General features: G+C 38.9%; 1 protein-coding gene across 1 annotated transcript; it reads right to left on the reverse strand.

Moving 5' to 3' along the window:
* Positions 1–5,148: 5,148 nt before the first annotated feature.
* On the reverse strand, positions 5,149–16,524 carry LOC124272604 (mitochondrial proton/calcium exchanger protein-like). Its single transcript, XM_046707804.1, has 14 exons — positions 16,358–16,524; positions 16,118–16,193; positions 12,963–13,440; positions 12,566–12,709; positions 11,523–11,660; positions 11,102–11,305; positions 9,802–10,053; positions 9,181–9,197; positions 8,715–8,850; positions 8,102–8,207; positions 7,528–7,697; positions 6,934–7,193; positions 6,362–6,503; positions 5,149–5,884 (listed from the first exon to the last, which is right to left on the reverse strand). The coding sequence occupies exons 1-14, from the start codon at positions 16,404–16,406 to the stop codon at positions 5,708–5,710; spliced, it is 2,349 nt and encodes a 782-aa protein (XP_046563760.1). The 5' UTR covers positions 16,407–16,524; the 3' UTR covers positions 5,149–5,707.
* Between the last annotated feature and the right edge of the window lie 761 nt (positions 16,525–17,285).

Below are 17,285 nucleotides of genomic sequence, written 5' to 3' on the forward strand. Positions count from 1 at the left end.
AAATGGTATTACATGGAAGATCGTTTAGTATCCTCTATTTATTTTACTGACTTGTCACAGCAGACAGTTTGCTTAACTGAGTCAAGTTTTGTGGATACACTTCTATGACCATCAGTGATTTACTGTTCAACTAACAGATAAAAACATCAATCTGTTGTTATTAACCTGTTTCTTCACCCCTATAGAATGTAATGCGTAGTATCGAATGTATGGGCATACAGAGGCTGTAAAACCATGTACTTTATAATAATCCTCTTACAGGGACACTCTACCATATCACAGTACCATTACTCAATTGATATCATACTGTAAACAACACAGTTCCTCACTAGGTGAGAGCAGCTTGACTCTCCTAACTACCAGTAACTAACCTGTCCTATAAGCTGCTTTGGCCTCAACAGTACAACACTCACACAACCTTAATAGATCATACAGAAAACATCACAGATCACAGATGCTTAAATTATCAACAACTGTTCTACAAATATATCCAAGACACTGAATTTCGTATAAAAGTAGGTGTGAAATTTACAACACGTACATTTCGATCCTGTCATTTTGCACCAAGGACTATAATATATCTCGCTAAAAGTTATGCAAACAATTAGACATACTTAAACAATAAACTGATTATAGGACTTGCATAGAAAACAAAATATCATTCATACGACTTAAATAAACGTAAATACTGGCGGTGTGTGTGAATTTGGTTTTACACAGTTTTAACGACAATGTTATGTCAAGAGACACCAGTACCCCGTTCCTCAAAGCGATCGTAGTGCTACAACAGTCGTAAGTCTATGTTAAAGTATAGGAGTTACGATCATCTTAGCGCTACGATTGTTTTGTGGATCGGGGCCCAGAAATGGTCATCACACAGTACAGCCATTCAACTCACATTATCTGGAGAACAAACATGATCAAATGTCCACAAAACAAACTGCATTGATATGTCTAATATTATTATTATGGCTTATGCTGATAGAAACAATTACTAATCAAGTTTGTAAACTACAAACACGTGCAAAATAGTTAAATGTAGCCTATTCCCAGTGTTTCTGCAAAATAGTTAAACATAGCCAATTTCCAGAGTTTCACCAAAGTAGTTAAGTGCAGCCTATTCCCACTGTTACAGCCAAAATAGTTAAGTGCAGCCTATTCCCACTGTTTCAGCAAAATAGTTACCGGGCAAGTGCAGCCTATTCCCATTGTTTCAGCAAAATAGTTAAGTGCAGCCTATTCCCACTGTTTCAGCAAAATAGTTACAGAGTAAGTGCAGCCTATTCCCATTGTTTCAGCAAAATAGTTACAAGGTAAGTGCAGCCTCTTCCCATTGGTTCAGCAAAATAGTAAAGTGCAGCCTATTCCCACTGACTTAGCAACAAAATTAAGTGAAACATATTCACATTGCTTCAGCAAAACAGTGTATCACAATTCAAACATGCCGTGAAATAAATAGTCCATTCACCAAAACGACTGCCAAATATCAGCTGCACTCAACACAAGCTACAACTACTGTATGTATTATGTTCAGAGCACCACAGGAATCAGTGGAACACGTTCAGCTACAGAACAGATGGAATAAGCAGCACATCTGCAACATCTGAGCTATTGTGGTTCTATTAGGAACAAAAGCAAGTCCTGAGTTTTTATGTGCATCTAGAATTGTTATTATCTTTACACACATACAAATGTTTAGGATCCAGTATCATGGTATCTGGTTATGTATTCATACACTGAAAGCATACTTTTACATGATTAGGCCATGGTTTCTTCTCAGTTGGTTTACGAGCTCAATGACAAAGAAATAAAACTTATTTTAGGGGGGGAAAAAGACTTCCGGACAACTTTTTCACTATTAGGTAAAATGAAAAAAAACAAAAAACAAAATGTATCTCCAATGTTGGTAACATATGGAGAAGTAAAATTTAAAGATATTTATTTTAACCCCCCAAAAAACTCCTATTACCAGGTATCTTTCAGTTTCTCGTTCATAAGTAGTAGTACCAATCTAAAGTTTAGGCCAAATGTTTAACAAACTAATTTACAAAGCATAACATGCCCTAAAAATATACCTTGCCGTGATTGTCTTTCATTTTCAAAATTTCCTAACTCCTAGAGACAAACATTAACATATCAAGCAGTTCAATACAAGATTATTGGTTGGGATGTACAGAGCTGAGATTCCATTTGCTTGAATTGGATTTCAATATAGGTTTCTTTGACCTTGGCCTAAAGAAACATCAACATGGCAGATCAGTATGATTTGTATTACCGTAAATAAAGTATTTTGTGGCTCCCTGTTTTTGGCCAAATGTGTTAAAAAGTGGAACCAGTTAGAAAAGAAAAATTATCATGGTACCATGCTTTTTATCATACTGTGTTAACTGTTTAGACTGCACTGAATACTAAATGCAGGTCAAAGTCTTGCAACTGAGTATTGAATGGCAAGACTAGCATCATCATATTTTATATAAATATGCAAATATAGGTTGTTAGGATGATATGATTTAGCGGGTCTTGAATATGTCTAATAACCACAGAAAAGTAAAACTGTCATTGAAATATGCAAGCTGGAACCTACAGCTTTTCATGGCTACTGGTATAGATAACAGTTGTTAACAATCGATGGATTATTGATAAATTGAAGGGAAGTAAATTTGAGCAAAAATGCAAAAAAGGTCTGATAGAAATCAACATATTTCACATCACTGGAGAGTGAAGACATGTTTATGCATGGATGACTAACAAAACAGCCTCCTGAACATAATTTAGAAGTAGCCTATGAGTTAAAGACCTAACTTTGTGTACTGTGTGAGTAAGTTCAAACTATATTTCATCACAAATGTTTATGTAGGATAATTTTCATATCTGAAGATGCCACAATTTTCATATCAATGTTATTACTGATTATCGATCGTTATAGCCAGCCGTAAGTTAGCTTCTATTTATTTCAGTGTAGCAGAGAGAGTGGTACAGTGAAAGAACAAAGAAATTGTTAGTGTTCTGATGCGAGTGTCAACCAATTGGGAGATCCTGACGACCCATTCCAATAAATCGCCTCTTACAACATGCATGGGTTACTGAAGATCAATTCTTGAACAGATATCATGAGAACTATCTACAAAACTGGAATACAATATGACAAGGCTGACCATCCAATCCATTGTCACTTCTTCGACAAATATGTTTGTTTGTACCTATTTTCTTACCTGTAATCCACACTAGTAGCAATAGTCAGCTATACCAAGTGAACATCTGCCTTGGAAAAGCCTATGACACCGTGTGTACATCATCCTTCACTTACACATTCTAGTTTGTCTGATCTTGTTTCCATTTTAAAAAAATTATATTACAAAACATAAGTGCACAAAAGAAACCAAAACATCTAAACAAATATAATTTAAATAGACGAAAATATCTTCTGAAACAACAAGACATGAGGACACTTTTCACAGGAAAAATGGGTCACTTTGTACATGTATATGTATGTACACCGAACACACATTATGTGTAGTAGTGTTGGGATTTGGTTAAAATCTCATAATTGATGATTGGTTCATTACCACCTTCAATCATCGAAAATAATTGGTTAGCGTCATTTATGAAATTTGTTAATGCACCAAAAATAAGGAAAAAAACATAGTTATTTTGGGGTTTTTTGGCAAAATTTCACATCTTTAAAGGATGACTAGTATGTTAGGAACATAAATTTCTTGGTGTCTTTAAGATAAATTCAATCATGAGCTTGTAGTGCTTATGAAATGTAACAGACAAAACCAATCTTGTGAAAAATGTTGTTGATGAAAACAAGTGTTCCAGAATTGTTTGTGTTCCATTATGGGAAAACATGATCGATTGCTTGATTGTTTAGTCACTGCGACCAATCTTCGATTATTTCGATTAATCGGATCACCACTAATGTGTAGCCATACTGCTGTAGTTAGTTTCATGGGTTAGAAATGCACCGCTAGCAATAAAAGTATCTGGTAGTCAGTATTACATCAGACATCAAGAAATACTACTTCAATTCAAATTGTAAAAACAAGATTACTTCACAAAAACGAATATAGAATGAATTTTAAATAATATAAATTGTCTTCTTAACACGAATTAGTTACAGATAACATTTTACATCGCATTAGCATTATTTCAGCCATATAGCGACAAGATATTAGTGATAATACTGGGCTGTATCATTTCATCTGAATCAGGAATAAGCTGGAAGATATATGAATCCCGGAGCCACTCTTACCACCAAGCCAGTAATCCAGTATAGACTTTAGACAAACATAAATACACACCAATATAACCAGGGTTTCACTTACTCAGTTTCCATTGTGGTTGTACATCTCTTGACACACTTCTAGCCTACCAGATGATATTCATTATAAAACAGCTTATGACTGCATCACAAGTTGTTTATCTCAGATGAATATATACAGTACCATCCTCACTTATTTAGATCTCTTACACTGATACAACATCCTTCTGAAAGAAGATATGAGCTTACTTTGTTTGTCAAATTGAAATCAAAGATTCATTGGTTCTTCAGTCAGATGTCGTCTTTCCTAAACAATTCAGATTAATGTTTTTACCACCATGGAATTCACTTAATAGCGCACCTTCTTGGACATAGATGTCATTGTGCCAAAAATGAAAGGGTATATAATATCTTCAAAGTATAACAGCATTGCTTTTGGTATATTCCATTCAGAGTTACCGTGCTGTTTAATGATAATTTAGTCGCCTCAGTGCTGATAGCCAATAAGAAACATGTCCAATCTAGGATTTGTCACTTGTTCATGCAGAAAACATCTTATGAGAGAGAGAGGATAGATGTTGATGAGATCATTGTATCATCATGACTAAAAACATTCACAATAACTCACATGAATATTCTTTGGTTTGTCTGAACACATCAAGATCTGGTACAGCTGATTATCAGTGGAATATGTCTCTACAGGTATATTCTGGTTATACAAGATCAGCACTACTACCAGCTGCATGTTAGCACTATAACAGTTACCATGGTTACTGATGCCTCACTATTGTGCCAGCCACACCACATTTTGACTCTTCTCACAATTTCACATAAAGTCTCTGACATGCTTCCAAACATAAAGACTTTCAAATTACCACATGTACTGTATACAACTCACTTTAATATGCTTCAAGCATTATCAGTTACAAGTGTGTCTTCTTTAATATTTGATATGTCCCTCTGTTCCAGCAGTAACGAATACCACTACACAACAATATGAATACAATTCAGTATTCATGCAAATTGTGTTGGTAAAAGTTGACATAATTTTCATAACAGCACTTTCAGCATTTTCAGCACTTAATAAACACCTATGTTACTATCAGTTCTGTTCACGGGTACCAGTAAGTCTTCATCTTCACATTCATCACATAATCAACGCACCTAACTAATGACAAGAAATCACATTTCAAATCATGGCAGACAATCAAGTCCACTGGGTCATCAAAAGGTTGGATTCATGTACATACATAATTCCATGGATTGTGGAATATTCAGGTGTTTTCTCATCAAAACGTTCAAGCAACCGAGGCTCGAACTCAGACACTTGTGCACAGAGCTCTCCTTGTTGTTCTCTACTGGGACTGTATCTGTTCCTATACATTTACTTCATAGTTCAATATCATATCTGTAGAAGGAATGAGAACGTATCGTCGGCAACCACTACTGCTGTTGCTGCTGCTGCTCCTGCTGTGTCTCCTGCTTCGTGTTCTCTTTCTCCTCCTTCTCACGGCGCTTCTCCTCCTCCTGAATGACATCCTCTTGTCTCAGCAGCTCCAGCATCTCGGCCACCTGGGACTTGTTCAACTTCACATTCTCCCGCCCTAGGGTCTCAATCACCTGGAACAATCCGAGATTAGAAGATGTTAACTTGTAATGGGTGCTTTCTGCTGTAATAATCCTGTTTCACCCTCACTGAACATCCAACTTATCAAAGAGGTCGGTAACAAGATCGGATGTCAGGACTTTCTTCATACCCCAATTACTAAAATCGATTGGAGCAGACTTTGCTTACAGACCGCCATTGCATATAGCTTGAATATTGCCAACTGCAGAATTCAACCAGAAACAAACTACGACACTAGTCATACTAGTACTAGAATCTGTACTTTATTAAGAAAGTGTTATCCCAAATATAACATATGTTACATTAGTCATACTCTATACAAGCAACTGATAGGTAATATGTAACAATGCACTGTTTATGGATATTAATTAAGACACAGATGGATTTCTTGTAGAAACCATGAGATTTTGTTTCTTTTGACATCAAATAAATGGCTATAATCAATTGCAGTGTCCACTGCTGCTGCATACCTTCAGAGCATCATTGATGTCGATGATGCCGTCCATGTCTTGGTCCAGCACCTCCACGATAGTCTGCAGCTTGGTCTCATCGGGCACCTTCTGGATCCGCTTCAGTGCCAGAACCATCTCGTTGATGCTGATGATGGTGTTTCTGACAAGCACAACAACAGATTAATGAAGTGTTAAACATGAGCTAGAACTGACCATGATCTCAATCATGATTACATTGTGACTGTGAGCAGATAGATCAAGGGGAGATAATTCAATATACTTTTCGAACCTCAATTACAACAAAAATTTGTGGTGACAAAGATGACAAGATCGATGCAGACATGCTAACCCTCAATCTGTGTGTATAACAAATTCCATCAATTTCTGTGATCACATTGGAAAATACTGGAGACTGCTCCTTCAAACCAAATCAGTGAACAGAAATCCTTAACACCCTAGTGACACAAAATGACGTGTATTGCAATCTCCATCTGAGTCTGCTAGACACACACTACCATCCAAAATCAACTCTACATCCACACTCAACTCTATAAAGCCCGAGCAACAGACACAAGATGACATGTACTGACTTCTCATCTGCAATCTCCTTGCGTATCTGTTCTAGTCGTTCGTCATCTTTGTTCTCTGAAGTCCACTTCATCCTGACCTGCTTGACCTCCAGCTCCTCCTGGAACTTCTGCTTCTCCTTGTGAAGTCCCGTGATCACGTCATCCAGCTGGGAGATCATCTTACTCACTCGCTTCGTCAGACGCTGGGCGGCCTTGGACTCACGAAGATCCTCCTGAGGTCTCCCAGATGCCAGAATGACACTCTTCAAGTCTTCCAAGTCCTAATGATGAGCATACTGATGTCAATTTCATTTTCCACTCACCTACAGATGGCCTAACAATACATATTATCTATTAGGGTTGAATGATCACATTCATAATTAGCTATATCATGCTCGAAAAGGACACAGTGAAAGGGCTTCTTCACACATTGTAACAATGAAGGAATAAACAGGAACAACTACATGATGATGATTTCAAGTTTAACGTCGGCTTCTGGCTGTAGCCAATGTCGCCGACGGAACAACTACATCGTGTTTAACTGCTTTAAATACTGGGTGAACTTCACCACTGACACCCAAACCCCCTGCCCCCTCACCCCATGTGACTCCTCACCTCCTTATACTCTTCCACTTCCTCCTTGAGATCCTGGAGTTCCTCTTTCTCAATGTTCAGCTGCTTCTGCTCAGCAATCTCCTCCAGAGCAGATTCAATCTCCTCCAAGTCTTTACTTGAGATCTTCTCTTCCTCTGGCTCTTCCATCACAGGGGCAGTGTCCTTCAGCTCTGTGTACACAAACACAGTAGACTGACTGACTGAGTTTAGTTTTACGCCGCTTTTAGCAATATTCCAGCAATATCACGGCGGGGGACACCAGAAATGGGCTTAACACATTGTGCCCATGTGGGGAATCGAACCCGGGTCTTCTGCGTGACGAGCCAACGCTTTAACCACTAGGCTACCCCACCACCCCCTCAAACACAGTAGAAGTAATCATCATGTCATAACCACACAACCACAATGTCAGGGATTTACTAAGCAGTCATACATCATTATTTATGATAGATTATTTTGGATAATGATGGGAATTACAATCATCTTAGCACTTTGATGGCTTTGTGGAATGGGTATATAATGATACACAAACTGTAGCTAAATGTTAGAGGATCATCACAAGCTGTTTCCCAACCTTCTGCAGGTTTGACATCTAGAATGGCAGCTTCATCCTGGAGCACGTCCTTGGTATCCATGGCAGTCTGTGCTGCCAGTGCTTCAGCAGCCTCACGCTCCAATTGCTGAAACAGACACCCTTGTTATACACCCAATATCATACTGATGGTCACACCATGCTTACATTGCTGAAACACACACCCTCATTATATATATACCAATATTATCATACTGATTGTCAGACCATGCTCCAGCTGCTGAAATACAAACACCCTAAACCCACTCACATACATGCACATCACCTCATCCGTAACCACAAATACCCACAAATACACACCCATCACACACACTGACACCTTGGCCTTGTCCATCTCTCCTCCTCCCCTTCACACTAAGGATATTAAATGGTCAATGTCCAAGCTGGTTGTCACATTACACCAAAGATTGTCCTAACCTTGGCCTTGTCCATCTCCTCCTCCTCCATCTATGCCTGCTTCTCCTTCTGAATGCACATCACCTCATCCGTAATCACAAATACACACCCATACATACACACTCATATCCACACACTCAGAATATTAAATGGTCAATGTCCAAGCTGGTTGTCACAATACATCAAAGATTGTCCTAACCTTGGCCTTGTCCATCTCCTCCTCCTCCATCTGTGCCTGCTTCTCCTTTTGGATGGCCTCCTCCTCGTGCTTGATGATGTCCCTCTTAGTCTTGTTGTCCACCTCCTCACCTACAGTGCTTGATGAGGATGTCCAGCTACAGTACATAACACACATACACATTGATGAGGACAGCCTACAGTACATAACACACACATACTTGTGAGGACAGCCTGTCCACCTTGTACATAACCACTACACAGTGAGGACAGCCACGCCACCTTGATCAGCTACAGTACATAACACACATACAAATTGATGGCCATAACACCTCCATTGATGAGGACAGCTCCATACTAACACACATACACATTGATGATGGACCTCCTACAGTACATAACACACATACACATTGATGAGGACAGCCTACAGTACATAACACACATACACATTGATGAGGACAGCCTACAGTACATAACACACATACACATTGATGAGGACAGCCTACAGTACATAACACACATACACATTGATGAAGACAGCACACAGAAAAACACAGACAATGTTCAGGACAGGAATACAGCCACAACTGCTGGATCATCTTGTTTCCTAAACTTCAAAGAGTGAAGGGATTGTCAGAGCCCCATTAGACAATAACCTAAATGAAATATTCTTGCCAGGCCTTTTGTTTTCAGCGACACAACTTTTATCATAAGCAATTTTCTAAGAGAGTGGTACACTGTTCAAACACCATAAAATATCACTCACACATACCACTTTTCAAATGGCATGCTTGATCTATATACCTTTTAGTATGTATTAAGATCTTTATGAAGTACTACTAATTAATACTAAGAATGACATTTTAATTTTAACATGCATTTTGAGTTATGGCAACTGAGGTCTATATCTCTTTCCTCATTCAACAAAGGACAGCAACTTCTGAATTAATTCTCGAAGGGATACAACAGACACACACATCAATATCTTCACAGAGATACTAGCTGCTGAATCATATGAACATATTTGGCATCCATTTGCTCTAAATATTTCAAGTTCTCCATATTCTGATCCTGGTAGAAATGACATGACAGCAAGCTGAACTGACCGGTGTGTCAGAGAGAGTTGAGATGGTAGCCTCCAGTTGCTGTGTAGTGGACAATGTCTCCGGGAGATAAAGGGCACGTGATAGCAGCAACAGTGATGTTGGGATCTTCTCGTAAAGGTGAAGGTCAAGCCACTGCTGCAGCTGTAGGCGGAGTCTGTTTTCTGACACACCCAAGGCTCGCATACCCCTGGCTCGGCAGGCCACCTGCAGCTCCGTTACTGATAGACTCTCAATACCATCCTTGATGATCATCTGATTAGAATCAAAGAATAGAACATTATGATCAAAAGTTTGTTTCTCGTCTAACACAGCATCCAGCAACATTCCAGCTATATGATGGTGATTTGTAAAGAATAGTCAGGACCAGACAATCCAGTGTTTGTCATCTTGAGCAATGATATACGCAATTGGGAAAAGATGACATGCATCAACCAAGTCAGTGAACCTGACCACCCAAGTCTACTCTTACAATAAACATGGGTTGCTGAAGACCAGTTCTGAGAGGGATCTTCAATGGTCAGTGATCAGTGCTGCAGCAGTCAAGGAACAGGTTAAACAAGACTTTGAGAGGCATCTTCAAGAGATACACATCTTTCTTAAAAAGACCACAATATTTAAGAGTATATGCTTGCTCCTTTCATCAGCTGATTCAAAAAAGAACAGAATATTCCTAATTAATTCTCAAACAGTCTCAATAGACAGACTGACTGACTGACTGAGTTTGGTTTTACGCCACTTTTAGCAATATTCCAGCAACATCACGGCAGGGGACACCAGAAATGGGCTTCACACATTGTAACCCATGTGGGGATTCGAACCCAGGTCATCTGCGTGACGTCAATAGACAGACAAACAGACAGTTGTAATTGTTGTTTGCTTGTTGTTTAAGACTGCTCTCCGTAATTTTCTAGCAATATGACATCATGAGCATTGATCTATGCAGTCAGGATACAATGACATGCATCAACCAAGTCAGCAAGCCTGACCACCTGATCCTGTTAGTCACCTTTTACAACAAACATGGGTTGCTGAAAATCAATTTTTGTAATCATAGGTTTGTGGTGTGCCTAAGGGACACAACTCTGCACAGTCAATTGAAGCATTACACAAGACTGAGCCCTCCATGCCCCTACCTCCTTATGAATTCCAAGGAATGAACACTACTAGCTCATGTGTCTTAGTTGTAACATAGAGACTCTCTTTCCTGAGATATTTCTTCACAAGGAATGAGCTAAGATATGTTTTTCTTTGCTTTCAAATTTATATATGAAATAGGGAATGCCTCTAGTCAAGACTCTACCTTGTCGTCAGCCTTGAGTTGCCTGAGCTTAAGCTTCAGCTGGAAGCGGAGCAGGGCGTCAGTGCCAATGGGGGTGATGCTGAGAACACGACACAGTGCCTGCAGCTGCTGGTGGGACAGGTTGTCCAACGTCATCTCATCCTCAAATAGCTTCGAGAACTTGATAATGTCATCTGTGCTTGGGCGGATACCTTCATTTCGAATCTGGTAAATCAGAAGCACTTTCAGTACAAGCAAATCTCCAGCCACAATTATAGAATGTCTTGGTTTACAAATCATACAACTGGCTTTTGAGAATAAAGGAGAAAGATAAAATACCCGCGTATTAACTCACATTCTTTGTACCTCATTCTACCTCCACAAACAGGCTGAAAAAATACCCAACTCTTTGAAAACAAATACAAGAGCAAGCTTGACTTACCTTGTTCATGAAGTCAGAGAACTTCTGGACCTTCTCCCCAGAGGACTTCTTGCCCTGGAGAGCACTCTCATTGATGGTGTCCTGGAGGAACTTGGCCATCTCCAGCTTCACCTTCAGCTGCTTCTTCAGCTTCTCTTGCTGCAACACACAGACAAACATTTCTACAACCTCCTAATGGAACCTGTCGGAAAGTAAACCTACAGCCTACATATGCCAAGGTAGAAGAGTACCATTTACAAAAGTGGTCTTAGTGCTACAACAAAATTATACGCAGAATTTGCTGGATGTCCAGCAGCTGAAACAAACATTTCCTTGAAGTATAAAGAACAGTTTGTTTCTTTTTGCCAACAAACTAACAGTCGCATAACTATAATTGTATTCAGTTTTTGTAACATGTTTATTCAAGATCTGACTCGAACTGTTTCTACAATATCTGTTACATCCTCACAACCTAACCAGATATCCTAGCAACAAGTAGCAACCATTCCATCCCTTGCTCTTACTCACTTTTACCTAGCAATATTAGCATATCCCTATTTAACTGACAGTGTTTACATTCCTTATCACCACCGATATCTTGAGTTACCTCCCTTTGACAATAACTACCTTTAGCAGTCATCGGATTCCCATTAATATACTCCCTTCTGATGAAAAAGGGGGGGAGGGGAGATGATGATAAATTTAAGGGGGGTCATCAATTTTGTACACATCTACTAGGGGGTCATCAATTTTGTACCTAAATATTTAAAAATTATGCATAAAAATTAAGGAAAGGGGAGGGGGGTCAGTGATTTTGTACATGACATGCAGGGCGGGGTCACTTACTGTGTACATAAAGTGTGTGTGTGGGGGGGGGCTTTCACATTGTACATGCTTCTCCATAAAAATCATCATCACGCCCCTCTAGCCATAAATTATGAACGGTCCCTAAATTTCAACAAAATCATTCATAAAATTTACTTTTGGATGTTTTGCTGTTAGAAAAATAGTTTGCACCTATAATCTGGATGGTGCTAGTTACAAGAAACTCATGTATACTTCACCTCTTTGTTCTCTTCCTTGAACGTACTGGGTAGCATGGTTGGGAAAAGTTTGATAGCCACTGGCAGCAGAAACTCCATGAACGGTACCAACAGGAACACCAAGAATGGCACCAGTCGAAACAGGTCAGCAGTTGTGCGGACAAGCTACAAGATGTTATTATTCTTATTCAATCACTTTATGTCATTATCAAAATATATTTCAGAAATGCAGCAAACATTACTTTACACACAGTTTTCCCAATAGCTTGATTATTTTAGGAGGGAAATTATTGACAAAATAAGTCAGATCGGGCTCAACATTTAATAGCTAAAAGAGGAAGTGAATGATTATTGTCTAATGACACTCTTATCCACAAGAACTTTGAACTAAAGTAAACATTCCTGAGTACAACTATACCTGTCTGTGTTCTCTCCGTGATAAGCTGCTTCCATTGAGGATGGTCCACACCATTCTGGCAGCAATCTTAATATCTATGAACAACAACCTAAACCCATGGTAGTAATGTTTACATTCTGCTACAAATCTTTGCCACAAAGACTTTTTCACCATCACCACAGTCTCTTCTTCTGGTTTCTTAGCAACATCAGTGGCCTCCTCTTTCAGTGCTTTCACAGTTTTTTCTACTTTTGACTCTTCTTTGTAAAATAACTTAGTTGTATGAAATCCTCTATAAATCACATTATTATGGAACGCAGACAGACTACTAAGATCTAGGGAAGAGCCTATGAGATATCTTGACTTGTAGTAGCTAGAGTCTTGAGGGGAATCTAGCTTGTACTTTGTTGAAAGAACATAGGCAGCTGGGTGAATCTGTGATAATAGTGTTTTCCTTGTTGCTTCAGTCTGTACTTTAGCCACAGTCATCAGATAACTCCTGGAAAAAGCATACAATGCATGACACTTGTCTGAAAGTAATTAACAGCAAATAAACATTCATGACAGGTATCATCGCAAAGCTCAAACTAAACATTATAAAGTCATCATTTCATCCAGGTATTAATAACTGCTGCCTCCCATTGAATACCTTTAAAATTCATTGCCACAATGTTTCTAAACTTGTCCAAATACCTATGATGTAACTTGTAAAATTCTGTTGCAAGGTATAGTGTATATCATGGTTTGGTGATTGCGAGTGGGAAGTGACTGGTCTTGGGTAGCAAAAAGAAAGCCCTCAGTTTCACATTTAAGACCAGCAGACTTCATCCAGGTGAAGAGTCTGTTGGATCACTATTCTGTTCCACACACTGCATGTACACACGATGCAATGGTTTCTAAGAAAGCTTCTCCACAAAAGACCGACTCTGAGCAGACTTGGTGGAGGACTTCACCTGGTTTACTCCCATTACTGTACCATAGAGCAGTGAATCGTCATCAACAAAATCAAACTCTAATTTCAGATTCTGTCCAACAACCTTGGCATGCTTAACATAGCTTAAACGACATGATGGCATGGCTGGTTGCTTCTACTATCGTCTTCGCCATGCCTGTGACTTTGACTCTGAGGTCCATCCATGGTACGACCCTGAACATGTCCAGGGCATCACGGAAAATGATGCCTTCAAACTTCTTTGGAATAGGCCCATATACAGCCTCAGAAGAATTCCAGCCAACAAACCTGATCTTGTCCTTTTTGATAAAGCCAATGAATTTATTGATATCATTGAATTTTCTGTCCCTTTTGACAGCAACTTGATTGACAAGATTTAGGAAAAGCATGTTAAATATGAGGACCTCGCCTAGGAAATGTCTCGCTTTCATCCCAGTTCATTGTCATCAGGCTCTCCATTGTTCTCGGTGCCCTTGGTTTGGTCCCTCCTTAATCTCTTAATAGCACAGATCAGGAGAGTGCCCAGGTTCTCCACTGGGAGCACAGCCCTTCTGACACTCTGGGTAATGCAGAAGGCTGCAATGTTGGGGAGTCTACTTTGGTGGGTTCGACTAGGCAGCATGTTCAAGTTATTTTTGTTGTTTTCAAATTGTTAGGGGCATGGGTGGCCTATTTATTCTCCACACTGAAATATTTAGAGAGTTGAATAAAGTGGTTGGGAGAAGACTATTGTGGCTGGTGGAAACTGTCAGAACTTTCAGTAGCCATGCTCATGCCTCTTTCATTCCTTACTATATTACGTGTTATCATTTCCACACTCTGCTGTCACAAAACCACCCAATGAATTATCAAATACCCTGTCAGTCAATATACTCATGTAATCCATATCTGACATCTGGAACCATTTCCAGTTCATTCAACATTCCTCACCAGTGACACTATGACTAACCATAGCCTTCAGAAATGTCTGTCACCTATTCACCTCTTTCCATTCATTTCTATATTTAGTGGACAGAGTGGACATAGTTCAGTCGGTTATCTTGTTGGGTTAACAGTCTGATGGTCAATGGTTCCGCTTCAACAGATTCTCACATGACACAAACAAATGGCAGATATCGCCCTAACAGGTCACTGTGGTGCTGAATTCTAAAGGTACTCCATTCATTATTACCCAAACATAGCATTGATTCAAACTACATCAAATGCTACTGGCTAGCGAACAGTTATCGCCGCATAACACTTATCGCCAACACATCAGTATCACACGTGCGCAGTTCTGGTCAATTTCAATTCCGGTATTTTTGCCTACGGTATTTGACAACAATACAGGACAGCAAAAGAAAATTCTTCATGGCAAGTAACATAAGAGAAAAATTACAGATAAAGTTATGAACCCTGTAATTTTTTTTAACTTAGTCGGGGGGGAATGTCCTGCGACCTATATAATAGCAAGTGCAGGTTCACAAGTCATTAATTGTTTCATTCCCTATCAATCTACTGTAAAAGAAACACTCAAATAGTCACACAATCAATTATTCGAGGGTTACTGTATGATATAAATATATATTATTTCACGAATGGCATGAGAAATTCTGAATGGCGATAACTGTTACAGTTAGTTGTGAGAAAACAGCTATTTATACTTCCATTATTCCCTTCCGCCGCGTTATATAAAAACATGATCGGCGGCAGTGAACGGGCTGGACACATCGATGAATAGCTTATTATGTATCATAATTAATTCTGTTTCAATAATTTAACAAACGGCAGAGTAATTTTGTAAATACCAATAAAATATGGCGATAACTGTTCGCTAGCCAGTATAGCATTTCAATCAAAGAATTTACTTAGTTCGGAACATTTCATTTTCTAGCCAACATCTTATTGAATGTGTAGAAAATATTAATGTCATTTAACAAGTTAGCTATTTTTTTTAAATATTTACATGAACATGACAAAGGACAATGAGAGGACAATATGAAAATTATTAATATTATTATCTTGTGACATCAATACATGCTCTTTCATCATTTTTTCATCTCCATAATTCTCTTTAGTTGCTATTTGCTCTGTGAAACTTGTTTGACATAAAATCTACAGATTGTCGAAAACAGGACATGTCAAGTAGGTGATAGACTTGTTAAAATAGTGACGTTTCCTTATATTGGGTTACCGTGGGCATAACCCTGTTACGTCATGGAGAGCTGTTGACAGTGACACCAACCTCTTTGAGTTCGAAGTCATGAGTGAGCGAGTATGGCACCGACATACACAAGGTGGTCGACGACAGATCTTTAACCCTGCAAACAAACAAAAACTTGCGTGAACTGTCACTAATATATCCAAGATTATAATCACCGAGACTAGAGAGTAACTGTTGCCGGCGCTGGCGTTGTTTTGATTTGGAGCAACTGTCGGCATCGGTTGATAAAGACGTGAACCTAAATCTTTCAGTATCGCTTACCATAGTTTACTGCCCTGGGCACGGTACTTGATATCACCCGATGCGACATTTTGCACCTCTAGAAACAGCATATCATGAAAAATAATTCAATGTCATTCACAGCTGACCGACACACTTTCCCCAAACCTTCATGCAGTCGGCCATCTTAGTGACCTCCAAGGTCATTCAAATGGATGATGGGAAAGTTTGGCATTCGCATCAATCGTGGTTTTTTTTAACTATTGCCTAACTTATTATGATGATACCACTAAATACATGCTTGAAATTATTAGTAATATTATTAACATTCTTAATTGTGTGCATATTAGAGTTACGTCCCTTTCATTTAGACTTGTGGGTCATGTCGCTTGTTAGAAAAAGGTGATAAATAGATATATATCTTGCAACTGGCAAACAGTTAAATTACCAGCTGAGTTCTACTTAAATTATTATAACAGTGGTATGATTTCTAGTTTATGAATGAACAAACCATTTAACATGTAACACAATGTTATACAGTTTATGTATAAATCAAACTGCAAGTTTGACACACACTTGAGATAAAACTCCACAAATGCCTCCAACTATTTATTGCTTCATAAATAAATCATCGCTCTCATTTTCTCATTTGAACAATCAAACACTTCCTTTACCATGTCAGTTTAAACCTCTAGCTACATATGAGAGTATCAGAGTACCCCATGTTCATTGTTCAATTTATGAAGTTACCCTTCATTATCATCCCTGATGGGAATGCAACCAAGTCATGTATTTATTTAATAAAGAACCTAAAAAGTGAGTGAGTGAGTTTACTTTTACACCATGTTTAGCAATATTCCAGCAATATCACGGTGGGGACACCAGAAATTGGCTTCACACATAGTACCCATGTGGGGATCGAACATGGGCCTTTGACGTGATGAGTGAACGCTTTAACCACTAGGCTACC

Source organism: Haliotis rubra, unplaced genomic scaffold (assembly GCF_003918875.1).
Source record: "Haliotis rubra isolate DU_JTF1 unplaced genomic scaffold, ASM391887v1 Scf171, whole genome shotgun sequence".
NCBI classification, from domain to species: Eukaryota; Metazoa; Mollusca; class Gastropoda; order Lepetellida; family Haliotidae; genus Haliotis; species Haliotis rubra.